This window comes from Pogoniulus pusillus, chromosome 11, assembly GCF_015220805.1.
Source record: "Pogoniulus pusillus isolate bPogPus1 chromosome 11, bPogPus1.pri, whole genome shotgun sequence".
Lineage (NCBI taxonomy): Eukaryota > Metazoa > Chordata > Aves > Piciformes > Lybiidae > Pogoniulus > Pogoniulus pusillus.
Window position 1 is genome coordinate 9,202,795 of NC_087274.1, and position 11,392 is coordinate 9,214,186.

At 52.6% G+C, this 11,392-nt stretch overlaps 1 protein-coding gene across 7 annotated transcripts in view; it reads left to right on the forward strand.

Annotated features, from left to right (window-relative positions):
- The window catches only part of SEPTIN9 (septin 9), a 145,684-nt gene extending 135,793 nt beyond the window's left edge, over nt 1–9,891 (forward strand). For all 7 annotated transcript variants that reach the window (XM_064150894.1, XM_064150896.1, XM_064150892.1 and 4 more), the window contains 5 exons: nt 3,152–3,269; nt 4,216–4,311; nt 5,098–5,194; nt 6,657–6,708; nt 7,627–9,891. In XM_064150894.1, the coding sequence (XP_064006964.1) occupies nt 3,152–3,269; nt 4,216–4,311; nt 5,098–5,194; nt 6,657–6,708; nt 7,627–7,762 (499 nt within the window). In that variant the 3' untranslated portion in view covers nt 7,763–9,891. The remainder of the gene's footprint in view (nt 1–3,151; nt 3,270–4,215; nt 4,312–5,097; nt 5,195–6,656; nt 6,709–7,626) is intronic.
- The last annotated feature ends 1,501 nt before the right edge of the window (nt 9,892–11,392 follow it).

Consider the following 11,392-nt stretch of genomic DNA (forward strand, 5'->3'; position numbering starts at 1 on the left):
GTGGACCCACGGGGTCTCAGTGAGCAGTAATTTTGAGGACCATTTAGGGGAGGGGAGGAAAGCAGGTGATTTTCCTTCTTTCTCTTTCCTGGTCTGCTTGGAGCAGACTCTGCTTGCCTGAACTGCACTAACTCCCTTTCTCTTGCTGAATGCTTACCTGCATGTCTGAGGGTTGCACTGCTGATCCTTGCCAAGTATTGGCATTGATGCTTTGTGCAGAAGAATCAAGTTCAGATACGTGGTGGAGGCCAGCACTGCTCTGCCTGGGGCTTGTCACAGGGTGGTGATTAAACACCAGGCCTGGTCCCTGCAGATACCAGCAGCAGTCCCTGCTGTCCTGGGCTGTGCCTTGAAGCAGGAGATGAAGAGGAATTAGGTCTGAGCTTGCCCCATCATGACCTTGTCTGTGTCTAACCTGGATTTTTACAGGGCTATTAGTCTAAATCCAGCCCTTTGCACTCATGGTTGCCCTAAGCCATTTATTCTCCTTTGGTGTCTTCACATGAATGTGGTGTCTGGTGTCAGGTCTTGCTCTTAGTGTAAAGAATTGGTGCCATGGTCTAGCCTTGAGCTCTGTGGTAAAGGGTTGGACTTGATGATCTGTGAGGTCTTTTCCAACCTTGGTGATACTGTGATGCTGTGAATCACTTTCCTTTAAAAACCTCAGGTGTTTTGGGGCTGCCCAGCAGGGCTTACTAGTATATTTAGAAACTTGCCAAATAGCCCCAAAATCTACAGTTTGCTCTTTGGAGGAGCCCTTTGGTTCCCTTCCTGTTCTCCAGGATGCTGCAGTGACATCCCAGGGTGGGGTGACTGCCATGGACAAAGCACTTGCAGAAGCCTGCCAGAGCAGAAAGTCATGCCAAAGGTGCCTTGGGCTCTTGTGCCTTTGGGTGCAGTCTGGTGTGGGACTGTACCTGGATGGATGCTGATGGCCACAGGCTGGTTCTGCCTCCTGCTGTCAGGCTCAGTGCCAGCATCTTCTGCATGTTGGTGGGTGCTTGGTAACAGGGCTGTTACACATCAGTCAAGCTGAAGTCCAGTGTCTGGCTGATTGTGGATTCATCTGCATCGGTTACAGATGCATCCTGGTCTTCCCTACAAAAGAAAAGCTGATGAAAGAGGCAGGAACAGAGTCTCAGCAGGGAAGAGGCTTTAAGAGGGGAAAAAAACTGTTTGAAAAATAGCAAAGAGAAAGGAGGGGAAAGAATTCTGCTGGGAAGGGAGCATAACTGCATTACTTCCTTGGAGGTCTGGGAAATACATTATGCAGAGCTCCAAACAATGTTTGCCAGCAGCAAGTCTGCTTAGATGTGTCCACAGGGGTTTCCTGCTGGTTTTTTTTCTTTTATTCCCCCCCCCCCCCCCCTTTTTTTTTTTTTAATTGCCAAATTCTTTCTTTCCTGGGACCCAGGGTGATCTGTGACTCCTGAATTTGTGTTAGGAATTCATTTGTCTGCCTGCTAATGATGTGCTCGGGGCTATGCATACCATTAATGTGTGGGGAGAAGGTCCACCTGGCATGGTCCAGCCCAAACCCTTGGAGAGGACTGGGTTTGACCAGGCAAGGTCTTGGATGGGTCACCGGTGCTGGCTGTGCTGTAGCAACCTCAAACTGCTGTTTTGGATCAGCTGGAGCTGAGTGGATCTCTCTGGGGTGGATGTCCATTTGTTGGCACTGGAAGTGGGCAGGGGTGGCCGTGTGGGATCATCAGACAGTGTCTGGTGCCTGCCAAAGAGCAAGGCCAGCCCCTTCCCCTTTGCACTTGTGTGGCTTTTGCTGACTTTGCAGGAGCTGTGCTGGTTCTGTAGGTCTCTGAGCCTTTGGCAGGGCTCAGGAAGACCATGGTGGGGTTTGGCTTGAGCATGTTGGCAGGAGGTACTTTCATGGCCATGTTCTCCTTGAACATTCTGCCCTGCTCCATTCCTATCCCTCCCCTGTGTGCTCTCAGCAAGAGCTCGTTTCAAACAGCCTCCTTAATGCATGAGGACCCCAAAGATGTTTCGGTACCCTGGATTCCCCATGGATCTTAACTGTCCTGTGTCAGTGTGTCCCCCCTCATCACTTCAGAGCCACTGAGGGGGACCTGCAGTGAGTGGAGATATCCCAAGGAGGGCTTCTCTCTGGCTAACTTAAAAAAAACTCCTTCAAGGAGGACTGAGGAGGGAGGGAGGGAGGGAGAGTCATGACCAGGCACCCTCATCGCTGACTGCAGCTGGACTGCAGCCCAGGGATGCAGCGTGGCACAGGAGGTCATGTCCATGCAGTCAGCAGGAGTGTGGAGCAGGGAGGGATTTCCTGGAGAGTTAGTCTCTGCAGCTTTCCTCTGCTGAGACTTTTGGTGACATTTTTGCTCTCTGGAGTGAGCAGTGTTTCTCTTTGCAGTGAGCAGGGCTCTCTCTCTCTGCAGTGAGCAGGGTCTCTCTCTGGAATGAGCTCTCTGTGCTGTGTGAGCCCCTGGAGAGTTAGCAGAGCCTTTTTTAGTCCCAGTGGATGGATGTGAGATGCGATCCTGGTTTGTGCATGACCACAGGCTGGTGCCCAGTGCAGGAGGGAGTGGAAGCAGAAATAGTCACCTGTGGCCATTTCCACATCCTGCTGTCCCTGGTGACAATGAGTGACAGCATGAGCAGAGTTGGAGGGGATTTTCTGCCCTGGTCTCTCCGCAGATTGATTTGTGCATCCTGGGTGGGCTGACTCTGCAGCCAGCATCTCCCTGCTCTCATCCTTGCTGTGCCAAGGACATGCATTGCTTCGGGCAAGTTCCTGCAGTCCTCTGTGGCTGAGCATCTGCACAGAGATGAAAGCCCTCGCCCACTTTAGGGGCTCTGTGAGGGTCTGCAGGCGATAGCAGAGTGCTTTGAAAGGGAAACGTTTTAAGTGTCTGCAAACCATCTCCAAGAGGGACATGGAGAAGGACACAGAGAGGGACACGGGAGAGGAGAGGGATGCAGAGGGGGACATGGAAGAGAGACGCAGAGAGGGACATGGAGAGGGACGTGTGCTGTCCAGCCTTGAAGAACATGTCCCTGTTTGTCCTGCCAGAAGAAAGCTGTGCCTAGTCTGAATGCCCCTGTCTGCCAGGGGGCTGCAGCAGTCCCCAGCTCACCCTCAGTGGGTGAATCTCCTTTTCCCTGCCGTGTTTGCCAGGCTCCGGCCGCTGGACATTGAGTTCATGAAGCGCCTGAGCAAAGTGGTCAACATCGTCCCCGTGATTGCCAAAGCCGACACCTTAACGCTGGAGGAGAGGGACTACTTCAAACAAAGGGTAAGGGGCTACAGGTTCTTACCCGGGCTCCCACCTCTTGTCCCCCATCCCCTCCTGCCCCTCTCCCCCTCCCTAGCTCCTCAGACTGGGAAGGCGAGCTCCTGGCTGGCAGCCCAGTGCATTCCTCCGGCCGCAGCTCTGAGCGATCCCACGTGGCCAGAGGAGAGGCTTTGTGCTCCAAGCAGTTCCTTGTGTTTCTCTTGGATCCTTGTCAGTGCAGGATAAGCTTTGAGCTCCAAGTCTTGGGGCCTGTTTCTCCTGCCTCCTTTATTGTTATTATTTTCAGGTTGATTCCTGTTACTTTGGGAGGTAGATGGTCCTGCACATAGGGGCTGGAAGACCCATCCTGATACAATGTTTTTGTTCTGCCTGATTCATGTGGGTTTGCTGAGCTCAGCTGGGCAATACTTATGGGGAAAGCAAGATATGACATTCCCTTATCTGGAAACTGGCAGTGGGGAGCCAAAGAGGGCCTGTCTGAATCCATCCAAGGCATAGGCTTCACTCTGTGCACACCTGGCACTGCCAAGAGGTGAAGATGCCCCTCTGGGGTTCAGTGAGGGGCTACAAATCCATTCACATAGCTGACGAATCTGGCTGCAGGTCTGATGGCCTCAGCATTCCCTGCAGAGCTAAGCAAGGTACAGCTTGTTTCATCTCATTGCCTTTTTCAACAGCCCACTCATGTAACTTCAGCTCACACTCAGCCTGATCCATGTCTTGACACCAGATTGTTGCAGAGATTCTAGGGCAAGTGCTTGGTAGGTGTGTAGCAGTTACACACAGGTCTGCTCAGGGTGGACAGTGTTTGGGATGGATAGATAAGGTGCTGCCGCTGGGCATTGCTCATGAGAGCTCTTGGACCAGCTGGGAGCTGCTGTCATGGTGGGAGTGCAGCTCTTGTGCCTCTGTCTCCTTCATGTGTTTCTCTGCTCTTCTCCCCCAGATAATGGCTGATCTTCTTGCCAATGGCATCGACGTGTACCCTCAGAAGGAGTTTGATGAGGACTCTGAAGACCGGCTAGTGAATGAGAAGTTCAGGGTCAGTGCATGGGCTTGGGGGTTAGATGTGCTTGGATGGGCCCTGCAGCTCCAGAGGATGGGGATGTCCTGGGAGATCTCGTCCAAAGGGCCTCTGTTTTCTTTCCAAACTGCTGTGCCTCTCTCTTGGGGATCTGCCCAGGACCAAAGATCTTGCCAGAGCTCAGAGCTTGGACAGGAAGGGGGTGAGGAATGTACCTGGGGAAGATGTCCTCTTACATTCGTGTTGCTGCTCCTTCCCTCAACCCTGTTCCTCAAGGGCACCTTCAGCCACCAGAGGACAGGGAGGTCCCAGTGTCCCTTGCCCTGCCCAGGGGGCAAGGAGTGCCAGTGTCTGCTCATCCCTGGCTAGGGCAGCAGCCTTCCTGGTGCTGGGATAGAATTTTTCAGTAGTATGAAAGGTTGTGGCGCTAAAAAAAGCCTTCTAGAGACCTTTTAAGTAGAAGGACACCTCCTTGGATTAGGGAGTGACTGAGTCACAGATTCTGGGGGTGATTCTCAGGGAAGCATCAAGGTGGCTTTGACCTGTCTGAATCCTGGCACCTGCCAATAAGGTGCTGGGCTAGACTGATTTTAGACTGGGCATGTGTGTGAGAGATGCTGCTGGCCAGGTCCTGGACTGCCTCTGGTCCTTGGCAGACGGCACTGCTTAAGAGCACCAGGGAGAGACTAGGTCATCCCATGAAACTCTTCTGAAATGAGTGGGTGTAGGACTCAGCTCAGTGGCTTGGCTTCCTGAGCAGTGTTTTTGGGAGGAAAATGGAACCTTGTTTGTCTCTGTCCTCAGGAAATGATCCCCTTTGCAGTAGTGGGCAGTGACCAGGAGTACCAGGTTAATGGAAGAAGAATTCTTGGAAGGAAGACCAAGTGGGGCACCATTGAAGGTACCTTGTCCTTGTTTCGCTACCTCTTGAGCCTATTTGCCTGCCCAGACAGAAGGTGCTGAGGTCTAAAACCAGCAGTAGAGGTCCAGGTGTATGCAGTCCTTCCCTATTCAAAGGAAAACACTTCTCTGACGTTTGAGAACTAAAATCACCTTGGCTTCTCTGTTGTTCCTGGGACTTTGTGTGGCCTGGAGAGCTGCTGAGTGCCATGGGGATGCTTCTGGGTGTCTTGTGGCCTGGCCTCTGCACAGTTAAGGGTCTGATGGCAGGATTTGAGAGCACACTGTCTTGAACTCGGATTGGAGTCTTGCCTTTAACTTCTGTAGGCCTCTGTCTCCTCCATCATGCTTTTGACTGATGTCCTTGTGGGATACCTTCCTTCTTCATCCCATCAGCATCTTCCTTTTTTTTATTCCCCCAATTTAAGTTATACTTTAAGGGCTGGATGAAGGCTTCTGGCTGCAATGCATGTATGCATTCCTCTGTCCCTGACAGCCACCTCGCACATCTTCTGTGCCCTCCAGCTTAGCTTCCTCCTCATCATTTCAAAGGTTTCAGGAATCCTACTTGATAGCAGCCCTGTGTTGAGGGATGGCTTAACAAAGATGCCAGGAAGATCTGCCTGGCTTAAAGCTCTACTGCCCTCTGGTGCTCCCTCCTTGAAAGCTTCGAGCTTCACGGGGCTAGTGAAGCCACTCACCTTCTGTGGGTGGCATCTGCCTTCAGCATGGAGAGAGAGACCCCAAGACCCAGCCATGCTCAAGGACAGCCTTTGCAGAACAGAGTTATTTGTTGCTTTGTCGTTTCTCCATTGTGTTTAAGCCTATTTGGGTGGAAAAAATGAAGGAAGAAAAAAGGGAGTTGAGCCTTTAAATTTGAACTGAGAACCATCAGGCTGACTGTGGTGGAGCAACAGCCCTTGGTTTATCCCTTTTCCTCTTACTTGCTTCTGCTCAGCTGGCAGTAGCCCTTGTCACCAAGAGGCTGCATCCTTCCACAGCCCCACAGCCTGGGCAGCAGTCACTACAGTGTGTCAAGTGCCCCAGCGTGCTCATGGCAAAGCTGTAGAAGAAAGTCCTCTGTGGAGATGTGCTTGCTGCTCGCTACAAGGCTCAGCCTGCCCAGTTCCCTGCTTTGTTCAGGGCCCACTTGTGTTGGTCCAAAGCCGAGGGTCACAGTGGGAGATGCTGTGGGAGCTCCTTTGTTTGATGTGAGATGGTGGGAAGGACTGGTAGTACTCGGATCTCACCAGCCAGCTGGTCGTGCTGAACTGGGGGAGGTGTCTGGGTAAACCACTGGCAGCAAAAAGGACCCTTGAGTCCTCACCCTCTATCCCCTGGGCTAAGTCTCCATCTAAGCCTTCCACGTGCTAGCAAAGCCCCATAGGGTCCTCCTTACCCTGAGTGGTTGCTGTACTCATGCCATGGGTGTGCACTGATGGGTTTCTCTCTTTTCCTACCAGTGGAGAACACGACACACTGTGAGTTTGCCTACCTGCGGGACCTCCTCATCAGGTCAGTAGGACTGTCTGTCCCCTGTCCCTGTAGCCTTTGGTCACCAGGTGGCATCCAAAGGAAGAGGAAAGCCCAGCCTAGCTTAAAGCAACAGTGCTTTTCTCTGCTCGTCCAACCCTTCCTCCATCCCTCACTCCTAGCCTGCTACAGTGCTGCAGCCCCCCTCAGTTGGACATGGTTTAGTGGTAGACTTGGCACGGTGCTGAGTTAGTGGTTGGACTGGGTGATCTTGAGGATTGTTTTCATCCTAAATGAGTCTGTGATGTTAAGGCTTCAGAGGCCTTTTCTTAGCTGCTGTGCTGAGTTAAGGGAGGAGAGGAGAAGCAGATGGGTCAGGATAGGCTCCAGATTGCTGGCAGTGTGCAGTGTGCCTCTAGCTCACCTGCAAGCAGCCAACAAGCTTTTTAGTCTTAATGATCCCTCACCAGCCCTGAGTCTTACCCTCTAGGCCAAAGACATAAGATTGTGCCACTGGGGAGTCTGGACAGTTGCTGGTCCCTCTTGAAAGAGGTGTCCCTGCTGCAGGGAGTGGGAGGATCAACCCCTATGGCTTGCTGTGCATTGGACTCCTAAATTTGGCTGCAAGATAAACTGCACACATAGGCTGTCGCTGGCAGAGAGTTGTGGAGGGCTGCAAAACCTGATCCGGGTTCTTCCTAGATGGAATTTATGCAAGCAGGGCTCCCATGTGCCCAAGCACAGGCAGCTGATACTGGTGAAGGCTTCTGGTCTTGGCTGCCCCTAACCACCTTTGCTTCCTTCCTGTGCCCCAAAGATGTCCTTAACCAGTAATGCAAGAGGGGAAACATGGGCTGCACAGGCTGTTGGACAGCAAAGCCTGGGGAGGTACAGGGGTTGGGTGGCAGAGGCTATGCTGGCAGATTGAGGTGTGATTGCCCCTGTCTGCCTCTCCTGCAGGACACACATGCAGAACATCAAGGATATTACCAGCAACATCCACTTCGAAGCCTACCGGGTGAAGAGGCTGAACGAGGGCCAGAGCTCGCTGCCCAATGGCGTGGCCGACAAAGAGCTGGTGGCTAACGAAATGTAACCCTCTGGCCCCGCAGCCAGGGCCTCGCTCGCTCACGCTCGCTCTTTCTCCCCTCTCCCCCCTTTATTTTTGTATAAACCCTCTGCCACTCTCCCCCTCCCCCTGCCCCCAAGCCCCCTGCCAATGTTAACTGACCAAATAACCAGGCGCCGTCTCAGTCGTGCGGAGCAGGGTGACCGCTCGGCCACCCCACTTGCTGCCATAGGTTTTCTTCTCAGCCCCTGGGCAGCATCCCTGGGCTGGGGGCTGTCTCCCTGTGGAGGTTGGACTCTTTCTATGCCCCCCAGTGCTGGCCTGACAGCCGAGCTCGGGGCAGCAGATCCATGGGGTTGGGGTGACCGTGGGAGCCCTCCCGCCCCTCCGTGCAGAGGCTTTTCTCCGTCCGTTGAAGGAAAGGGTTCTCCAAGGGAGTGCAGCCTTTGGATTCAAGGTGCCGGTGGTATGAAGAGAGCAAGATGGCAAGACAGCCTTCCTTGTCTCCTGCTGCCTCCTGCAAGCCCTCTGGGACCAGCCAGCCTGCAGCCCAACCCTTCTGGCCTACCTACATGCAATAAACTGGGAGTGTTTAGGTATCACCTCACCTGTCACCAAGCCCTAGCCAGGCAAAGCCACCTGCTTTGGGAGAAGTGCCTTTTCCGACTGTTATCTTGCAATAGTGTGGGAGAGGGGAGGGGAGGCTTGCCTTGGCTGTCTGCAGCCTCCAAAAGGCCTGTGATGCTCTGAGGAGGCTCCTTTTCCCTCTCCCTGGGACCGTAGCTGTGGCCAGTGTCCTGGGAACACTTGTCTATTTATTTTTCATTTCATCTGAGTGGGGTTTTGTCTGCTGGAGGCTCAGAGTGGGTCTGTCCAAAGGGAGCTGAGAGTGGAAGGTCTCTGCAAAGCAGTGGTGGGAGGGAGAGGGTTGTCCTGCCTGACCCTTGTGATTCTTGGGCTTTTCCCTAGGTCAGAGGAAGCTGTTGGGTGTTTTTTAATTGCTCTTTTTTCTTGTTTGTCTCCCCTGTGTGCTGTGTGTACCTGTAACACACTGCTCTGTTCTGCTAGGCCCTGTGCAAGGGCACTGTGCATGTGTGGACCGAGCCCTGCAGCCCTGGGGAAGGCTGGGGCAGTGGTGGGTGCTGTGCTCCATGCCCCACCCTGCTCTGTCCCCCCTTCTCTGTGCCCCACTCCTCCTCTTCCAATGAGTCTCCAGTGAATAAGACCCTGGGGGGGTCTCTTTAAATAACATGACAGGAGAAGATGGTCTTTGAGCAGAGCTCTGCAGTACTGTCCCCCCTCCCTGCTTGCCTTTCTGTTGTCTGCTCCATCAGTCTCTGTATCCTCTCTAAGGGATAAAACTTTCTGCTAACTGCCCTATTTTGGACACCCACACAACTAAAATGGCAGCCTGTCCCATCTAGCACTGAAAGGTACCTGCAGAACCCACTGGTGATCTGCATGGTGGGGCAGAGCCACCTTCTTCAGCACAGGTGACCAGGAGGAGGTTGGAGGTTGCTCTCCTCTTGGTGGGGATGCCCAAATGACGTTGCTCAGCAGAGGGTTTGAAGGGACTCCCCACACATGCCCCCAGCAGCCAAAGGGGTGCATGCTGAGGAGCACATCACAAGGAGGATCTGCTCTCGCCTTTCACTCCTGTTCCACCTCCTGCAGCAGCACGACAGAGCTGTTGGGGAAGACCAACTCTCTGCTTCTTGACTTGCTATCCTTTAGCAAAAACAAAACCAAAAGAAGGCTTATTAACTGAAAACAAAAATATGTGTTTCAAGTGTTAAAAAAGACCATGGAAGGGGAGAAAAACCTCTTGTGTGTGAGGCACTTCTGCAAATGTCATCTAAAGCTTTTCTTTTCCTCTAGTTGATATCTCAAGCTGGGCCAAGCCAGACACGCAGCTTTCTCCTTTGTAACCTGATTTTGGTTTGGTTTGGATTTTGGTTTGGTTTTGGAAGAAAGAAAAAGAAAATAATACAATGAAAAGCCAAACAACCCACAACTCCTTTCATCCAGATCTATTAAAAATGGCCTTTTGGGGGTTATAAGCATTATGACAAATTTAGTCCCCTTTTTTTTTTTTTGTATAAATAATAGTGTTTAATATGTATTTCCCAAAATAAATGTTTCAAATGCAAAGAGAAGGAGGCTTGCTTGGAAATATCTGCTCCCAGCCGCGGTGTGAGCACTGCTGCAAGGGCCCCGTGGAGCTGACAGGGCATTGCGGCTCCTGCCAGGCTCTGCTTGCTTTGGGGGTGAAAGTTTCATTTATTGCTAACCCTCTTGATTCTTTCAGTTAAGGCAGTGGAACATCTCCTGTCTGAGGAAAGGCTGAGGGAGCTGGGTCTCTAGTCTGGAGGAGCCTGAGAGGTGACCTCGTTCATGGTCATAGAATGGTTTTGGTTGGAAGGGACCTCAAAGAGCATCTAGTTCCAATCCCCAGCCATAGGCAGAGACACCTCCCACTAGAACAGCTTGCTCACGGGTCCTGTCTATGTTCCTGAGGGTGGTGCCTTGAAATGCTGTGCTGTTGTTCACAGAGAGAGTGATTTCCCATTGGAATGGGCTGCCCAGGGAGGTGGTGGAGGCATCGTCCCTGGGGGTCTTCAAGAAAAGACTGGATGAGGCACTTAGTGCCATGGTCTGGTTGATTGGTTAGGGCTGGGTGATAGGTTGGACTGGATGATCTTGGAGGTCTCTTCCAACCTGGTTGATTCTATGATTCTATGATTCTGTGGCCCATGAGATCACAGCACCAGGCAGGAGCCATCTGTACACATGAAACGAGCCCAGTTCTCTCCAGCCATCCTCTACCAGCACATGGGCATCTGACTGTGCCCATGGAGGGAGATGGGGTCAAAGATGCTCTGGGGCCAGCCAGGCAGATGTTCTCCTGGTGACAGATTGAGAAGCAGTTTGTGGCTGGGCCGAGGGGGAGGCAGGCAGAACAGCTCAGCAATAAGGGCAGGCTTTGTCGAGCCTGGAGGAGAAGCTGAGTGGGTCAGAGGTCCCTTCACGGGAATGGTGCTGGGAATGGCTTCCAGATGTTGGGAAGCTCCAGAGAGGTGGTGTTGGTGAGGAGAAAGCAGCAGTGCCAGATGCTCTGAACAGAGCAGGGGTTTATGTGGTGCTACAGGAAAAATCCCATCTGGGGAAGGGGTTGCCATTGCAAAATCCACCCCTCTCTTCCCATAGTCTTGGCTGTAGGGTGCGAGCAGATGGGGAGGGCTTGGGCAGAGTTGGATGTAGACAAGAGGCTGCTTCCCTCCCCTCACTCTCCTGAGCTGTCTCAGAGGGAAATTTGCCTAAGGAGGCTGTAGCTGACAGAAAGAGTCTGGTGCTAATGGCTTATTGAGTGGCCTCACTTGAACAAATGAGGAAAATGAAGATGAGTGAGAGTTTAATTATGGATCCAGAAGCGAGGATGTGCGCTCGCTCACCTTCATCTGGCTGCAGGATGGGGAGAAGAACCCCCAGGCCCAGGCTCTAGGGTGCCTGGCACGCTTGAAGGGGATGGCTGGTCAGCCAGGCTGGGCTGGAGATAGGTTCCAGTTGCACTTGCCCAGCCCCACCCAGAGAGCAGCATCACCATCCAAAGAGAATGACTATAAATAATAAGAAGAAAAGGGAGTATAAATAATTTAA